This window comes from Tursiops truncatus, chromosome 18, assembly GCF_011762595.2.
Source record: "Tursiops truncatus isolate mTurTru1 chromosome 18, mTurTru1.mat.Y, whole genome shotgun sequence".
In the NCBI taxonomy this organism is placed as follows: domain Eukaryota; kingdom Metazoa; phylum Chordata; class Mammalia; order Artiodactyla; family Delphinidae; genus Tursiops; species Tursiops truncatus.
In genome coordinates this window covers 24,132,035-24,148,747 of record NC_047051.1, presented here as the reverse complement: position 1 = coordinate 24,148,747, position 16,713 = coordinate 24,132,035, and the positions used below count along the sequence as shown (strand labels likewise).

At 36.6% G+C, this 16,713-nt stretch overlaps 1 protein-coding gene across 5 annotated transcripts in view; it reads left to right on the top strand.

The window, feature by feature from the left end:
* The window catches only part of AKAP11 (A-kinase anchoring protein 11), a 48,876-nt gene that overhangs the window by 11,325 nt on the left and 20,838 nt on the right, over positions 1 to 16,713 (top strand). For all 5 annotated transcript variants that reach the window (XR_004523003.2, XM_033843457.2, XM_019936492.3 and 2 more), the window contains 6 exons: positions 1,143 to 1,252; positions 5,278 to 5,394; positions 8,077 to 8,124; positions 9,578 to 9,712; positions 11,114 to 11,378; positions 11,936 to 16,451. Coding sequence is in view for 4 of the 5 variants with exons in the window: in XM_033843457.2 (XP_033699348.1) it covers positions 1,193 to 1,252; positions 5,278 to 5,394; positions 8,077 to 8,124; positions 9,578 to 9,712; positions 11,114 to 11,378; positions 11,936 to 16,451 (5,141 nt within the window). In the remaining variant the exon portion in view is untranslated. The remainder of the gene's footprint in view (positions 1 to 1,142; positions 1,253 to 5,277; positions 5,395 to 8,076; positions 8,125 to 9,577; positions 9,713 to 11,113; positions 11,379 to 11,935; positions 16,452 to 16,713) is intronic.

Genomic DNA, 16,713 nt, shown 5'->3' with positions numbered 1-16,713 from the left:
CTCTGTTGTGGAAGAATATAAAATTAGAACTCCACTAAAATTTAGGGTTTTTTTTTTTTTTCAGTTCTGCAGGGGACTAGGTTGTGGTTTTGCCTATAAATGTTTTCATAGTATAAATTGATATTAAGTAAATGTCTTGAAAACCTCAACTAGGTAATTCTTGAGAAGACCAGTTTGATTGAAACTAATTAGCCATTTCTCAAATCTTTATTGATTCAATTTTTTTACTGTTCAGTGATTTAGTATTCAGTTCTCACTCCTGCCCTTTACTGTAATAAAACATTTTCCTTGTAAGACTCTGATCCAAATGGGCTATATTTGCCTTGTTCTCCTCCGTATCTATAGCATGTAGTGCAAGTAGATTTTGAATGAAGGGACAAGTTACTGTGGTCAAATGTGGATATTGAGTGGTTAATGCCCAGGTTGATTTAAGCTCTAAAAGATACTTCATTAAAGCATTGATAAAAAGCTGAGACTTAGTTTCAGAGTTTCTCCCAAGGAGGATGTGTATGTGTGTGTGTATAAACACATGTCTGTGCATGTGTTTTAAATACTACAGTATTAATCATTTAACTTGGATGTTTTTGAACTCTCGTCATTGGTATGCTGTTGAGATTCCTATATAAGGGCTTTGTTTTTATCTGATTTTATTTGATATGTACAGATTTCGTATTCTCATTTGTTTGTTATTAAACCTTTCTGCCCAAGAAATAAGAATGTTTAGAGCATTCACAGTTGCTGTAGGGATAGAGTGACTTTTAGGAGGCAAGAAGGCTGAGATTCTTTTTGTGACGTTCTCTGCTTTAGATTTTTAAAAGGCTTTTGAAATATTTCTTATTGAGGCTTTCAAATATTTTCTTATTTGTAATAAAAAAGGGCAGTGAGATTGACTAGATATGGATAAACTAGTTTATAATCATTTTGAACCTAAAAAGATTTTTGTAATAATTTGGTATCTCGTTAAGGTGCCAATATTCGTATTTTTCAAATATTCATGTTGGATTGCTTAATAAATTTTTACGTCTCAGAATTCTTTTTTTTTTTTTTGTAAATGACTGAATTTAAAAAAGTTAGCACAAAATGCTTGCTTGAATCACTAAGATCAATAAAATAGTTATTTTCTTTTAATATTTTTTCTTTAGGTCTTTTGTGGAGTAGCTCTTCACTGATTACCTACAACAGCAATATAGTTATGGCGACCTTCCAGACTTTCAGAAACAGTCACATGAAAACTAGAGCATCTGTCAGAAAAGTAAGTTCACTGTATTGGATTCCTTTTAGTGATAGTTTTAATAAAAATGTTGATCAGTTTTTTTGACGTCGAAGTCTTGTTAAGCAGCTATGCTATGGTATTCTTGTTTTTAAAATGAATCTTATTATTGAAATGAATAATGATAAAATACTGCAAAGATTGGCATATATGAAAATAGTGATATGAAATCATGAAGACAATGAACTTTATTTCCCAAAGATCACATCTCCCTATTTCTTCTCAGCCGATAGTTTCCTCTCTTCTTTTTAGCAGTGTAAGCATCAGGTGTGACGTTTCTTATAAAGATGTATATTACCATCCATTAATTCACTCAGCAAATATAATATAAATTTGACTGCTGCTTATGCGCCAGGCCCCATGTTAGGTATTGGCTGGATAATCAGTAGTGAGCAAATTAAATGTGATTCCTGATCGTCTCTGCTTTCTAGTCTGAGGAAGAGCCCTCTCTCTTTTCCTCCCTTGAGACGATTTGGTTACCCTTTCATTTCTTGACATTTTTGTCTTTGCTAAAACTGTGTGTGGGGGGGTGTTACTTAAAGGCAGAAAGGAAGGATGAATACTGGGGGATGGTCAGCAGTCTTGGTGAACCCTTTTTTTAGCTTCATCTTCTGCATTATATGACACTCTTGACAAGTCCTTACATGTTAAGACGGCCTTTGACTTCTTTCGTTACAGCTTCTTTCTTTTCTTCTCTCTTATGATAACACTTGTCTCCTTTGCACATCTTCTTTCCAGCTTCTAATTGTTAGTGTTCTTGTAAGCTGCTAGGCCTGCCTTTTCATTTATTTCCTCGTTTCTTCAGAGATCTGAGAAATGTTTGGATTTGACTGCTAACTGGAAGAGAGTGGTTGTCAAATCGAAAGGTGCCGGCGGAGTTGGAAAACAGAAAGTAAACTTATTTTGGAACAGTGTAGTAATTACACTTTTAAGTAATATGCCCCATGTGTTTTCCAGGTACCTTTAAACTTAGTAGGTCCCCTTTTTAATTTGAAAAAAGTACAATAAAAACTATTTTCTCTATTTGTTCTTTCTGTAAGCTAGAGTATATTGTGACTTTTTTTCAGATTAGCAATTGGACCCGTAGCTTTAAATTAATATTTAAATTGTACTGATTGCTTTAAATTAATAATTAGAACTAAGAAATATATATATACAAAATATAGTAGTGAGCTAGTGATCTTGTTCTTCAGACATTATACTACCTGCCTACCTATTTGACTTGAATTTCCCAATATATTCCTGAGATAAGGAATTAGGCTGCAGCTGAAACTTTATGCTATTAATTTCATGTCTTTTTTATTCAGACCATTATTTATATTAGGCCCATGATAAAGATTTGGTTTGAATTCACTTGAATACTTGGAAACCCTTTTAGATAAAAATACATGAATGTAAATATTATATTATATACTGTTGATGTGTATGTGTGTTATGCACGGCCTCATAATTCTTTGATTGCTTCCTTGCTTTCTAGGACAAAACTGACCCAGTTTCACTTTCTACTTTACCTTCCTCGGAACGGGCTATTTCTCCAAAGAACCCCTGAATAGTATTTAGAAATCAAGATCTGCCCTTTGTTCCTTCACTGTCATGAGTTTATAATGACTGCTCATGTTCAGATTTCACATTTCATATTTTTTCCTTTTTTCAGTTCATGTTCATATCTTAGCCTGAAAACTTCCACTCATTAATGAATCACTTAAACTTTTGAATATTCAGGTATTGGGGGAATAAACAGTGCAATAAACACCACATATACTCTTCACTTAGAATCACTCTCCGTTAACATTTTGCCACACCCATTCTGTGTGTGTACATATATACACACTTCCCTTTTGAAACCAAGTGAGAGTAGGCTACAGACATTATTTTACTTCTCTTCTTAATATATCAGCATGTGTCTCTTAAGAACATCATTATTACCACCCCTCAGGAAATCGTTAATTCAGTAACACTGTCTAACATGCAATCCATGCACAGATTTCCCCAGTTGTCTCAAATATCCTTGTTACTTTTTCCTTGTCTCTCATCTAAGATCTAAGCGAGGTTGACACTCTGTGTTTGGGTATTGTGTTTCTTTGGTCTCCCCCAGTCTCCTCCAGTTCAATGGTCTAGATTCTTTTCTCATGATGGCAAATCTTTGGAAGAGTCTGTACCAGTTATCTTGTAGAACATTCCCATATTCTGAGTTCATTTGTTTTTCCCTGTGTTTCGGTTCAGCAGGAACACCTCAAAGATGATGTCATGGTCATTCCACTCTGTCAGATTAGGCGGTGCATATTGTTAGTGCCAGGCTTGACCAGGTAGATAAGTTGTAACCACCAGATATCTCCAATCTAAAGACACATAATCCCTTTGTAATTAACACTATTAATAAATAATCTGTAAGGTGATGTTGCAAAACAGTGTATCTTGTTCCCCAATAACTTTTAACCCAGTGGATTAGGGTAATGGGTGATCCTTTCCTAAGTCAGTAATTACATTGGAGGGAGTTACAAACGGAGTTTTTAAATTTTGTCATTCTGTTCATATCTGTTAGCCAGCATTCTAATGTAAAGTAGCGCACTCCCCCAATCCCCCCCCTTTTTATCTGTCTCTTTTAATGGACTTGTAGTTTTTTTTTTTTAATTCAGTTGTTATACTCCATTATCATTTTTATGTTTTGATGCTCAGATTATCCCAAATTTGGCCAATGGGAATTCCTTCAAGTTGGCTTCTGTGTTCTTTTGAAATAACCCAGTTAATCTGCATGTCCTTGCATTCTTTCACAATAAGATGTCCCAGCCACACTTCATACATTTCTGCCTCAGACCTGGAACCAGCCATTCTGTCAAGGGGGATCTAGTTCTTTTAATTGGTGAATGGTATTTAGAAATCAAAATCTGTGTGCTGGGTATGCTCATTGCTGCTGAGGGCCATTGCTTCTATGGTGTATCAGTGGGAAAAGGTAGGACATGTATCTGAAGAATCTTGAGTTCATATTGAAAGTTCAAATATAACATTGCATTTTTTCTTAATTCTTTGATTTCATATTTGTATCCCTTCTCTTGGATAAGATTTCCACTCATTTTTAATTTATTAAAATTAGCGAACATTAATTGAGTTCATCTTGTATGTGAGGCACTGAAATCTGGGGAAGTAAATAGAGTAAAAGACAATCTCTGACCTCAGTAATTTGGTTTAATGGGTAAGAAAGACAGATATATGAAAGCAGTTATTATAATATGTTGTGATCTAGGTTAAATGATCTTCATGTGCAAACAGTACAGTAGGAACTTAAGAGATTTATTATGACTAAGGGGTGGGAAAATCTTCACAGGTCTTGGGATGGGTAGGATTTCTACAGGGGAACATTGGGGAGTAAGGACATTGCTGATAGAAGAGCAGATCAACAAATCAGAAGGTAGAGAGAAATTAATGTTCTGTTTATGTCCAAATTTAATACCCATTTTTTAATGTAACTTTTTCCTCCTTCTGTTTCTTTGCACTTGTGACATCTTTCTCTTTCCAATCTGGAATGCCTTCCTTCATTTCATCATACAGCTGCTTTAAGACCCCTGAAAAGCTGTGTTTTGAGTTACCATATCTTTCTTTTTTTCCATCTCCAACTTTGTTATGAGAGTCATCACGTTGTTAGCATACCTTACTGTTAGCTTCCACATCATCTCCTTATATAAATTGTTGCTCCTGTTTTCCCAATGACTTGGAAATCAGTTATGTGATCTGTTAGGTTTTAGTGCAGGGTGAGTGTGAGAGAACCTGGCTGAGGACCTCGTGGTCTCCAATAGGTTGAGTGACTGGGCTGTGGTATGTGTGTGTTGAACATGTGGAGCTCTACTTTAGCCTTTTGTTCTTTCTTCTCTCAGCTGAGTTGAGTTCTGTTACATCTGTTACATATACAGTGAATATCCATTGGAAAGTTAGTGACGCTTCATTTAATCCATCACCAGGATTTTTTACCTTGTCTTAGAATTAAGTAAATTAAGAATATCTTTTATTTTCAGAGCTTCAGTGAAGATGTGTTCCAGTCCGTAAAGTCTTTATTGCAGAGTGAGAAGGAGCTATGCAGTGTATCAGCAGAGGACTGTTTAAAGCAGGATGAACATGCCAGTTTGACTGAGGTTTGACAGATTACACTAACCTTTTCCTAATACAGCACAATGTATTTTCATGTAGCTTTGTAGAACTGCATGGTCTATTTTTAGAATGCCTAAAATCTCTGCACATTAATACATGTGTGAGAAGTACCTGTTCTAAATATTAAATACCTGCTAACATTAGTGTATTACAATGAGCACATTTAATTCAGTGCACAGGCATTACCGACCACTCATTAGACACACAGCACTATATTAGATGATTTCTGCTATGTTCAGTAATTGGGACTTTCATACTAAAATTTTCTATTCTGAAACAAAATGTATACTTATTTCTTATATTCATTTTTGGGTTATTGTTTTCTTGTTTAAATTCAGTGCCTTGGTTCAAAATCAAAAAGTAGTGGTACGTTTATTTTGAAATTAGGATATTTACCACTTAAGGATACGATAGACTACTTGCTCATCTATTTCTCTGTTGCATCAGCGTTTCCAGCCTTTGTTTGAATTTATTACTATAAAAAGGAGTAAAGTTTTTTCAACAATATTGCCATAGTCCATTAATACATTTATGTTACCAAAGAAGAGAGATAGGGTATTGGGCCATTGAAGCTCAAAACCAATAAATATGTGAATTACAAAATTTTTTTGAAATCAGGGTTCTAATAAAAAATCTTGATTATTATTTTTGGGAATGATTTTCTTTCATATTCCTTGAGAAACTGTATTTGAAATAGTTCTATAGGATGGTGAGCACACCTTTCAGACCCTGTAATGGTCTCTGACCTGTGCCTCTTTTTGTATCAGCTCAGTGCTGTGGCACTGGCTGTTCTCCTCTTTTTTAGCCTTTTTTACTTTATTTTAGTAAAGCCAAGACACTCCTAATATCCTCAGCTGTTGCCAAGCGTGACAAGTCTTCTGTGTCCTCTGCCCTCAAACAGTTTTCCAGCCGTCTCTCTCTAGTTGCTTACACAGTGCCCCTCTGAGCCCACATTCCTTAATCAATGGGAAATTCAGACTTCTGCTGGCACCTTCAAAACCCTATGCCAGCTTATCTTCTCTTTTGTATTCAGTAAAAGGAAACTTGAAAGAGCAGAAGGATTTTCTCATTTTAGGCTATAGATATCTCCAAGTATCTTTTTGAAGAAAGGAAGGAAACTTGTTATTTGAGTGTCTCTTTGTTATCGAGTGCCTATGATGTGCTGCTAGGCACTTTCCTTCACATTATCTAATTAATCCTCACAACTGGGGGAGAGGAGGTGTGTTACCTTAAGTTTTATAGGTGAGGGGACAGCTCCTGCAGGTTAATAACTTACCTAGGCACCTGGAAATTAACTGTAACGTTTCTGTGAAGTGGTACCCATAATTAATGAGAATAAAGATTCTGGAATAATCTAAGATTCTGACTTGCTTTTTAATTATCAGAAAGAGATCAAAAGTATATTGAGTGTTGCTTTGTATTTCAACTATGCTGTTTTCCATTAATTCTTGAGAAGTGATTATCCATATTGCTGCCATTTAAATGCTTCATATTTTTAGTCACAGTACTTGCTTAGTAGACAGTTTACTAGTCTATCTTCAAGTGGCCAGAATTTCTCCTTATGATGTCAAAGACATAAAGGGAATATAAATTTTTAAAATAATACTTTTTCAGGTTATAAAAGTGTACATCATCTATATAGAAAAATAAGAAATACTGAAAGCATAAGAAAGAAAATGACTGTCATTAATCCTGTGAATTAAGAAAGAAAACGCCATGGGGGAAAAGAGTAGAGAAAAATAAGATCACTTATAATTCCAGCACTGAGAGTTAATCACTGCTTATAAGTTGGTGTATTATCGTCCAGTATTATTTTCCATGCATATGTTTTTAAAAATAAGATTGAAATTGTGTGCATAGTCCGTATCATATTTCTGTAACTTGTCCTTTTTACTTAATAATGTGACATTTCCTCAGGCCATTAGATTTTCTTCAGTAATTTAATTTACATAAAATTTTGCAGAGAAATCTCTGTGTAAAGGCATTGAAGGAAAAAAGTGATGATATCCCAAAGAGTCAATCAGGAGGTAGCCTTGGGGTTGCCCAGGGAAGGCATCTCTGAGGAGGCGACATTCAGGTTGGAACTTAAAGAATGAGGAGGAGCTAGGCATGTAAACATCCAAGGAATAGAGATCCGGGTTGAAAGGGCACCACTCTGAGGCCCCTAGGCAAGAATGTCCTGGCGTGTTCTGGACCCAGAAAGGGGCCCATGTGTATGAATGAAAGTGAGGGAAAGTTGAAGGCACCAGCTAAGCCAGAGCCTTGGGCCCTGTGTTAGGACTTTGCACTGAGAAGCCTGGAAAGGTTTCGACAGGGAAATGACAGGATAATTCCTGGGGCAGGTGGGAGAGGATTGGAGGTGCACAGGTGAGAAGTGGCATCAGGGGCTATGGAGAGAAGTGGGCACATGTGAGAGACGATTGGGGACTAGAATTGGTTGAACTGGCCAATGAAGTGGCTGTGGGGGAGGTTTAGGAGCCTCAATTCTGGAGCCAAATTTGGTGAAAACACTTTGTGATCATCTTTGAAAAAATTAATCATCCTGTTCACAACAGCAGCATTTTAATGCTTTGTGTGCTTTTTTTTTCTGTTTCTCAGCTCTGTCAACCGTCTGATTGAGATAAGACTTTAAAATTTTAATGGATCTCTATTCCTTTTTTATTCAGGTCACATTTCTAGGTTTTAATGAAGAAACAGATGCTGCTCATATACAGGTATGGTCGATTTATTGAACTGGAAAGGGCCCTGAGAGATTATGTGGAACAAATTTTAAGAGCATGGAAAATTTGCCTTATTAGCCCCAAATTTACATTAAACTCTTCTGTTATCATTCCTATTTAAAGTTCAAAGATGACATTTTGAGATCAATTTTTGAATGTGCCTTGGACATTTTCACTTTCAGTGTTTTCACCGAGCATTCTTGTTATGACAGAAAGCAGTTTTAGGTTAAGAGACCACAAAAGTCACTTATCTGAGAAGGTTGCAAACCACAGGCTGACGTTTTCTCCATTGTCATAACGTAGAATGAAAGATTTATTTTTTTTATTTTGATGTTTTTATAATCTAGCTCCAACAGTCATATTCTTACGTTTTTAATTGAGATAGAGTTAAATTTAAAAGATAAAATTTGTAAAAAGTTGTGATTAACCAGTGTAAAAATTTTAGCCTGTTTGATTTAGGCAGGTATTTATAAAGGGACTGACAGTTGAGATTAGGATCAGCAAAGGAAAGCTTCACAGTTACGTGAAGAGGAGTTGAAGCTCGTGTCGATGTGGTAGGCGTACTTTTTTTCACCTCGTACTGCTTCTTAAAATTTGTGATTGCCGTGCTCCCTTTTGTGGCAGTAAAGCATCTCCTAGTAGAAGAAGCAACACTGCATTATTTATAAAGACAATGCATATCAGGTGATGACGAATGAAAACTCTGCTGTGTGTCTTGATTGTGCTCTTGCCTGAAAGAAATAGTTTAGACAGAAGGCACGAGAGAAGATACAGTCCCGAGAACGTAAGGCTGAAAGAAGTATCCAGAATATTTCTTTCATACTCTACTTCCTCTTTAAGAATTACTGATAAAACCAGGAAAATACTCTGTGAAGGGTCAAAGATGTTAATTATTCTTTTCACTGGGCAAAACAGTTACATAAGAAGGGCAAATGAGAAGAAAAACAAAGGCAGTTCCTTTCCCTTTACATCTTCATAAAATTTTCAGTAAAGTCTGATATAATACCTTAGAGAGGAAAGGCAGAAAAATAGACTTGGATTTTATAAATATGTAACTTAAGCTCCAAGGAAGTATATTCTATAGGCAAGAATCCCATTTGAAAAATTCCATGGTTAAACTTTAGGACTTCAGGTTGACATTTGCAGCTAAAAACTATTAAATGCCTAAATTGTCGTGGATGTGTGAGATAACCATGTAAAATTTTGTTATAGCTTGGTATCATTATGTTTAAAAGGCTACAGAAATAGTCATTTTAAAATATTTTAGTACATTTTATTTTTGAGTTTTTAAAAAATTGTGGCCAGTAAACTGCGTATGTTAACTATTATGAAGTGGAAGATGTATTAACCAGTAGACCTTATGATTTTTTTGTCAGGCCGCATTGTAGGGACTTTAACAAAAGTGTTAGGCTGCAGTGTTATTTATTGTGTTATTGCTTTAAATTAGGATTCGGCTGCAGTTTCTTTGGAACTCCCAGATCTTCTGAATTCACTGCACTTCTGCAGTCTAAATGAAAATGAAATTATTTGTATGAAGGATATAAATAAATCATCAGATATAAACACTGGTCCTCTAAACCAGGTAACTTTTATATATTATTTCTAATGAGTTTTTGTTGGCAAATTTTACAGTGACATTCGATTTAGTGTATTAAACTTTTAAATGCTTGGGTGAAGTTTCTTTTTGTTTAATGCCATCTCAAGGACATATGATTCATAAGAAATCTAACTCAAGAAGCTTTGAAATCACTGAAGGGTAAAATAATTTTGGTCATAGCTTTAAATTAGATTTTCCATGTGTGAGGCTCTGTAAGTGGTATGCAAGTACATATTAATTTTTTTTCTAAAATTTGATTATTTCTGGATTTCTTGAACTGCTACCTGTGTATAAGTCATAGGAATTTTTCCCTCTTATTTCCAGTTTCAAATTTGTAAATATTGTGCTGTATGTTTTAGAGAACATACTTTAACTCATTTTCTTGTTTAAAAAATTCCATGTAAAATGGATATCTGAAGATATGTTCTTTGTTTATAAACAAAAATGTCATCATTTCCGAGAGGTCATTAGTTTTGTGACATTGAGCTTTTAGTTCTTTATTAAGTGTTAACTTTGTTGTTAATACCTCAAAGAAAAATGAATTGCATGTTTTCCCTCCTGAAAATTGAATTATTAGTATATTTAAAATTTGAATTACTTATTCCTTGAAGTATAAAATACCACTGTGTTCATTATGAGATTTACAGATAAAAGTAGAACTGCTCTCCTCATTTCCTTAATTATATTTTTCATTTATATTTACTTTGTTTTATTTGCTAGGATACAAGAGGTGATTAGCTATTTTATCTAATTTCTAGTTTTTTGAGTAAGTCATTTGTCAATATTTACATTTTTAAAAATAATATGTGTGGAAAAATCTGGCAACTTTTATTTTTAATCAAAGCTATAAACATGATTGTAAACTGAAATACTAGGGGAATTTAGGTAAAAGGAGGGGACGATTCTTTTATGATAGGAGAGAATGTGGTATCGTACTAAAAGCTACAGGAAAATAGGATACAGAAAGACTAAGACCTGGTTCCTGTCCTCAAGCAGTTTACAGTGTAGTTGGTGAACTAGGTGAATGATTAAATAAAAATCACAGGACTGTACAATAATACAGGAAAACATAATTGTCAAAGGAATGGATAGCAAGTTCTCTAACATTTAAGGAGATAGAATAGGTAGAATTTGAATACCTGGATAAGAGAAAGATGGGAGAAAAAGAGTGAGAAGTGAGAAGTATTGTAGAGAAAGAATGAGGAAAAGAATTAAACATTACAAAACTGGGGAGCCTTTCAGGATGCATGTGTTTCTTTTCTTCTTCTTTTTTTTTCTTTAAATGGAATCATGTTATTTCTAGGCTTCATTTCCAGGTAATATGTCTTATAAGTATAATATATTTTGAAATTAAAATTATTCTTATCATCTTTTATCTTTCCCAAGAGTCATCATCCTGGAATGCTTTGTGTCATGAGAGTGTCATCTACATTACCAAGACTCAGAATTGATTTTCTCTTTAATCTCCTAAGTAAATATGCTATGGGTATAAGGTACACCCTGGACACATGTTTGCATCAGAAGTGCCAGCTTGAGGCCACTGATGAAGATGATGATGATACTAACCAGTCAGTATCTTCCATCGAAGATGACTTTGTCACTGCCTTTGAGCACTTAGAGGATGAAGAGGCTTCAAAGCCATATAATGATGGTTTGTTCTTTACTAGATTTATTTCTTGAAATAGAGAATTAAGGTGTAAAGTTCAGGTTTAAAAGTTTTAAGGCAGACTTGTTCAGTTAAAATTTATTTTGAAATTTGATCAAGTTTAAGCATCTAAATCTTTTTTTCTGATGGAGGAATTAATTTCCTTGTGATTTTAAGTTCATCGTTACCTGGTTTTTAGTTTTGTTCTTTCTCTTCTTATTTAGGTAGTACTGTTCAAGTACTGTTTCCCTTATTACATTAAGTGTTTGGAACATGCCTAAGTTCAAATTTGAGTAGACTTAGCTGGCAGAGTCACCTAAATGTTAGTGTTTCTAACATGCGACAGTGTACTAGGCATTCTGTAGACCAGGTATTCCCAGATGTGGGGTAAAATAAAGCATGTACTTGCTTTTAAGTATGATTTGGGATGAATCTGTTAAACAACATAGTGTAGAAGACACAGTACAAACAAATATCTCATGCTTCAAGTCTACTTATTCCCATTGATTTACATTAATTAAAAAATTCTGTTCAAGAATAATCATTTTATTCTTTCCCTGTAGGAATAAACATTACTGCACTAAGGAGCCAGTGTGATGCTGCTTCACAGACTATTTCTGGTCACCGTTTAGAAACCCGTGATTTCAGGGTTCTGGTTGGCTCTGGGTGGCAGAAGTCATTGGCTAAACCTTCTGCTTCTTTAATAAGTATTCTGGGACATAAAGAACTGCCTTCTGTGAAAGCTTCAGTCACGACATCAATTTCTGAGCCTTGGGTCCAAAGGAGTTTCTATAGGTCCTCTGCTGCTTCAGATAAAGATAGCGATGCTGATGTGCAGAAACAGTTGTTCTCTTCTTCTCCTGCCTACTCGTCTGAATCTGAATGCTCAAGTCCAAGTCCTGTTATTTTCTTGGATGAAGAGGGATATCAAAAAAGTTTAAAAGCAAAACTTGAGTTACCTAAAATTCCTGTGATGAAGGATGATATTGAGGATTCAGACTCAGAAGTAAGTGAGTTTTTCGATAGTTTTGATCAGTTTGATGAACTAGAACAAACTTTGGAGTCTGCTTGTCCATTTCTAAAAGATCCTGCCATAGGGAAGCTGTCACACAAGAAAGGGCACAAACATGAAAAATTGTGTTCTGTAACCACTACTATGAATCCTCAGAAATTCAAGTTTGATCGTCCAGCTCTCCCAGCTAATGTTAAGAAGCCAACTCCTCGTAAACCAGAATCCCCTTACAGTCACCTGTGTGATGCTCCAGATTCTCCCCGCCCAGTGAAGGCATCAGGGGAAGACAGTGGTTTGTTTAGCCCTATTCGATCCTCTGCTTTCAGTCCTCTTGGAGGCTGTACCCCTGCTGAATGTTTTTGCCAAACAGATATTGGTGAAGATAGGATTCATGAAAATCATGATTCTGTTTATTATACCTATGAAGATTATGCAGATAGCCTTTCATGTGACGTACTGGGCTCGGTTCTTTATACCCAACATACAAATGCAACATCCAACATTAATAGTATTAAAAAGGGAGAAAATAAAATGGTAGCTCTTAAGTGTGGAAGCCTTGATCAAAAAAGTAAATCTAAAAATAAATCCTCAGTGATTAAGGATAGCATTCAGAAGTTTGCAGCAGATCTTGTGGAGAAAAGTTTTGGCAGTGCATTTAAAGACTTACAGAAAGGAGTCTTTTCATGTACCAATGCTTTGTGCCAATTAGCCATGAAATTGACATCATCCGTTTTTCAGATGGCATTTAATGAACTGAGAAGGCAGCGTGCGTTTTCGTTGAAAGAACGTGCCATTAGTGGTCTGGCTAACTTTTTGGTGAGTGAAGCTTTTGCAAATGCTCTAAAAGATTTACAGTATGTAAAGAAGCAGATCTTCACAAACACTGTTGCTAGGTTTGCTGCAGATCTTGCTGAAGAACTTGTTTTTGAAGGCATCATGGAAGTGTGTCAGTTTTCGTATCCTCCAACACCTGCATCTCCACAGCGTCGGTCATTTGACTATGAAGACAAAGTAGTGAAGTCCTATGCAAAAGATTTGTCTGAATCTGTAATACAGGAAGCGTTCATTGAGCTGTCTCAGGTTGACGTGACCTTCACAACAAAGGCAGCAGTCAGTGTTTCCACAGATAACATTAAGTATGTGAGTGCAGAAAATGTAGTGCCACCGACACAGACTTCTACATTTTCCCCTACTTTTAATGGTCAAACAATTATGGTGACAAAACCAATACAGGAATATAAAAAGGAATACACAGTACAACAGGCCTTGTTTTGTACTTCTGGAGTTGTTACTTCTATACCAGTGCCCTTGGCAGGAGGTGCCCTTCTCCCATATCATATTTCATCTAATATGTATCAGGCAAAGTCTCATCCATCATCTGATGATAGTAGTTTGAATGGTGGTTCTACCCAAGCAGGGGTTGGCACAAAAAACAAAGAAGAGGAGGTAGCTTGTCTCAGGAATATTTGTTTACCTTCAGAACACCATCCGGGTAACCAGAATGATGTTAAACCAACGAATGATGATATTGAAATGGAAAGCTCTTCAAAAGTAACAAGTGATCCTGTGATTATTAGCAATTTTTCTGTGGCAGTGGTGCATGCAATAGTAAATGAAACTTTAGATTCAGTGGCGTCATTCAAAGTTACAAAAACAGTGGATAAACACAAAGATTGTTTAACTAAAACAGTAAAGGGAAAAACCCCTCCTTTTCACTGTGATCAAGCAACACTGCAACAGAGTGAGGCTAGCAAGAAGGACATGTTTGCTGACCGATTATCTAAATCTGTTGTTAAACATTCCATAGACAAAAGCAAATCAGTGATCCCAAATGCAGATAAAAATGGACTCCACAAGGAAGACTTGCCTGTTCCTGGAGATGAGTCACGGTTGACCTCGGAAAATTTCCCCAAGTTTCTTGACGCTCAAGATCATTTAACTCACTGTTCACTTTCAGAAAGAAAGGATTGTGTTCTGGAATGTAAAGGTTATATGGCTCATGGATTTTCTTTAGAGACACTACCACCTTGTCCAACTGCAGCAGGTCAGAAACCTGATTTGAAGGAAACTGCTAAGGACAGATCCGTGAAAAAGCATAGTTTGAATGATACAGCACTTGAGCCCTTGCCTTTGGGGCAGGAGAACCCTTTTGCCCATTCACATAGTTTCTCATCCCCAGTGCTCACATGTGCAGATGGTTTGCACGTGGAAGATAAACAGAAAATCAGAGACGGGAATGTGATACCTGATACTCCTCCATCAACTCCTCTAGTCCCATCCCAGGCTGCTTCTGAATGGGATATCAAGAAGTTAACCAAAAAGCTCAAGGGGGAATTAGCAAAAGAATTTGCACCTGCCACACCACCTTCTACACCTCACAACTCGTCTGTTGGCAGTTTGTCTGAAAATGAACAAAATACTATAGAAAAAGAAGAGTTCATGTTGAAACTCATGCGATCTCTCTCAGAAGAAGTTGAAAGTAGTGAAGATGAAGAGCAGCCAGAAGTGGACGTGAAGTCAGAGCCCTCAGGGAAGAAAGTGCAGTTTGCAGATGCGTTAGCAATACACATCATTTCTCTTGCAACCGAGCTGGCAGCTTCCCACTTGGATAATAAAATAATTCAAGAACCCAAGGTTAAAAGCCCTTGCTTAAATGTGCAAAGTCAAAGAAGCGTATCACCTACTTTTTTAAATTGCTTAGATGAAAACTTACAAACATTATGCAATTTTGCAGGTGATATGGCAGCGGAAGTCATTACAGAAGCTGAGAGAATAGCAAAAGTTAGAAGTTGTATGCTTTTCAGGCAGAAGAGGAACAGTTATGTTGATAGTGACCAAGATTATAGATCAGAAGAGAAGACGGATATAGAGGCTGTAGCACACCCAGGAGAAGTAGATTCGTTTATTCTTTCATTACCACCAAGTTCTTGTCTGTCAGGTCTGACATACAAGTATCCCAGCTGCGAAAGTGTGACAGATGAGTACGCAGGTCACGTTATCCAAATACTAAAACAGGAAGGTGGTGATAGTGAGTTAATAATGGACCAGTATGCCAATAGACTTGCTTATCGGTCTGTTAAGTCAGGATTACAAGAAGCATCTAAGACAGCCACAATGAAGTGCAACTCAAAAATGTTCCCTGTGCAGAGCTCACAGGTGAAAACCAATGATGAACTGTTACTCTTCTTAAGTAAAGAACACCAGCAAGGAGTAGATAAAAAAAGACAAAGTAAAATAAGTGGAGGTTACCTGCATAAAAACCCGACTTGTGAATGGACACGGGATACGTGCAGAAATGAGTGCTTGGAACTGTATAGTTTTTCCGCCTCTCTCGCTCACAACATTACAAGAGATGTTAAAAGAGAGCTGACGGCATCTGCAGTTGGCTTGCCAAAATCCTTAACAGATTCTTGCCTTTATGAAAAAAATGGATGCGACGAAGATGCCGAGTCTCACTTCGAGCCAGAATTTCCCGCGTCTCTTCAGCCTTCCTCACAAAATCACAGATTTTCCCACAGCACCGGCAGCTTGAGTGGGCGTGGTTACGGAGAGACTGTTGTTCCAGCTGTAGAACAGTACGCTAGCAAAGTAGTGGATGACGCTTTAGAGCTGAGTTCAGGATCTGCAGTCTTCCACGTGTCTGAGACCACAAAAGCGGCCGATAGGGTCACTTATGCAGAAAAGTTGTCGCCTCTGGTAAGTCAGACTTGCAGGTATTGTGACGGGAAAGAGCTCCATGACTGCACTGGAAATTCATGTCCACACTTTCCCAGACCAGATTCACTTGCTGGTAGTAAGCCAGTTTCTAATTCAAAATTTAGCAACGTCTACCAGAAATCTAGGGTTTTTCGTCTCGATGTCCCTCAAATTCACATTGATCTTGATAAGAAGACAGTGCTTGCTGAGAAGATAGTTGCAGAAGCGATTGAAAAGGCAGAGAGAGAGCTGAGCAGTACCAGTTTGGCAGCTGAGAGTGGGATCGGACAGGACGGTGTCATCTTTGCTGAAAGCCTCACTACTGAGATAATGACGTCGGCGATGAGGAATGTTGGTCAGGCCGTTAGCAGGTAAGTTTCCGATTTCTTTCGGGTCTTGAGATGAAGGGAAAAGTTAACTCGATCATTTGTGTCTTAGGTCCTGTTCAGCAAGATATGATTATTTTTAATCCTAAATTAACAAAAAATATTCCCTATTACACTTGTGTATCGTTTTATAGCCTGCCTGTTACTTTCATAGACACTGTCTCATTATCCCACAACAGCCCCTTGAGGGAAGGAAGGTATGAACCGTTTACTGAGCTGGAAGGTGTGGCTTAGCGTGGATAATCAC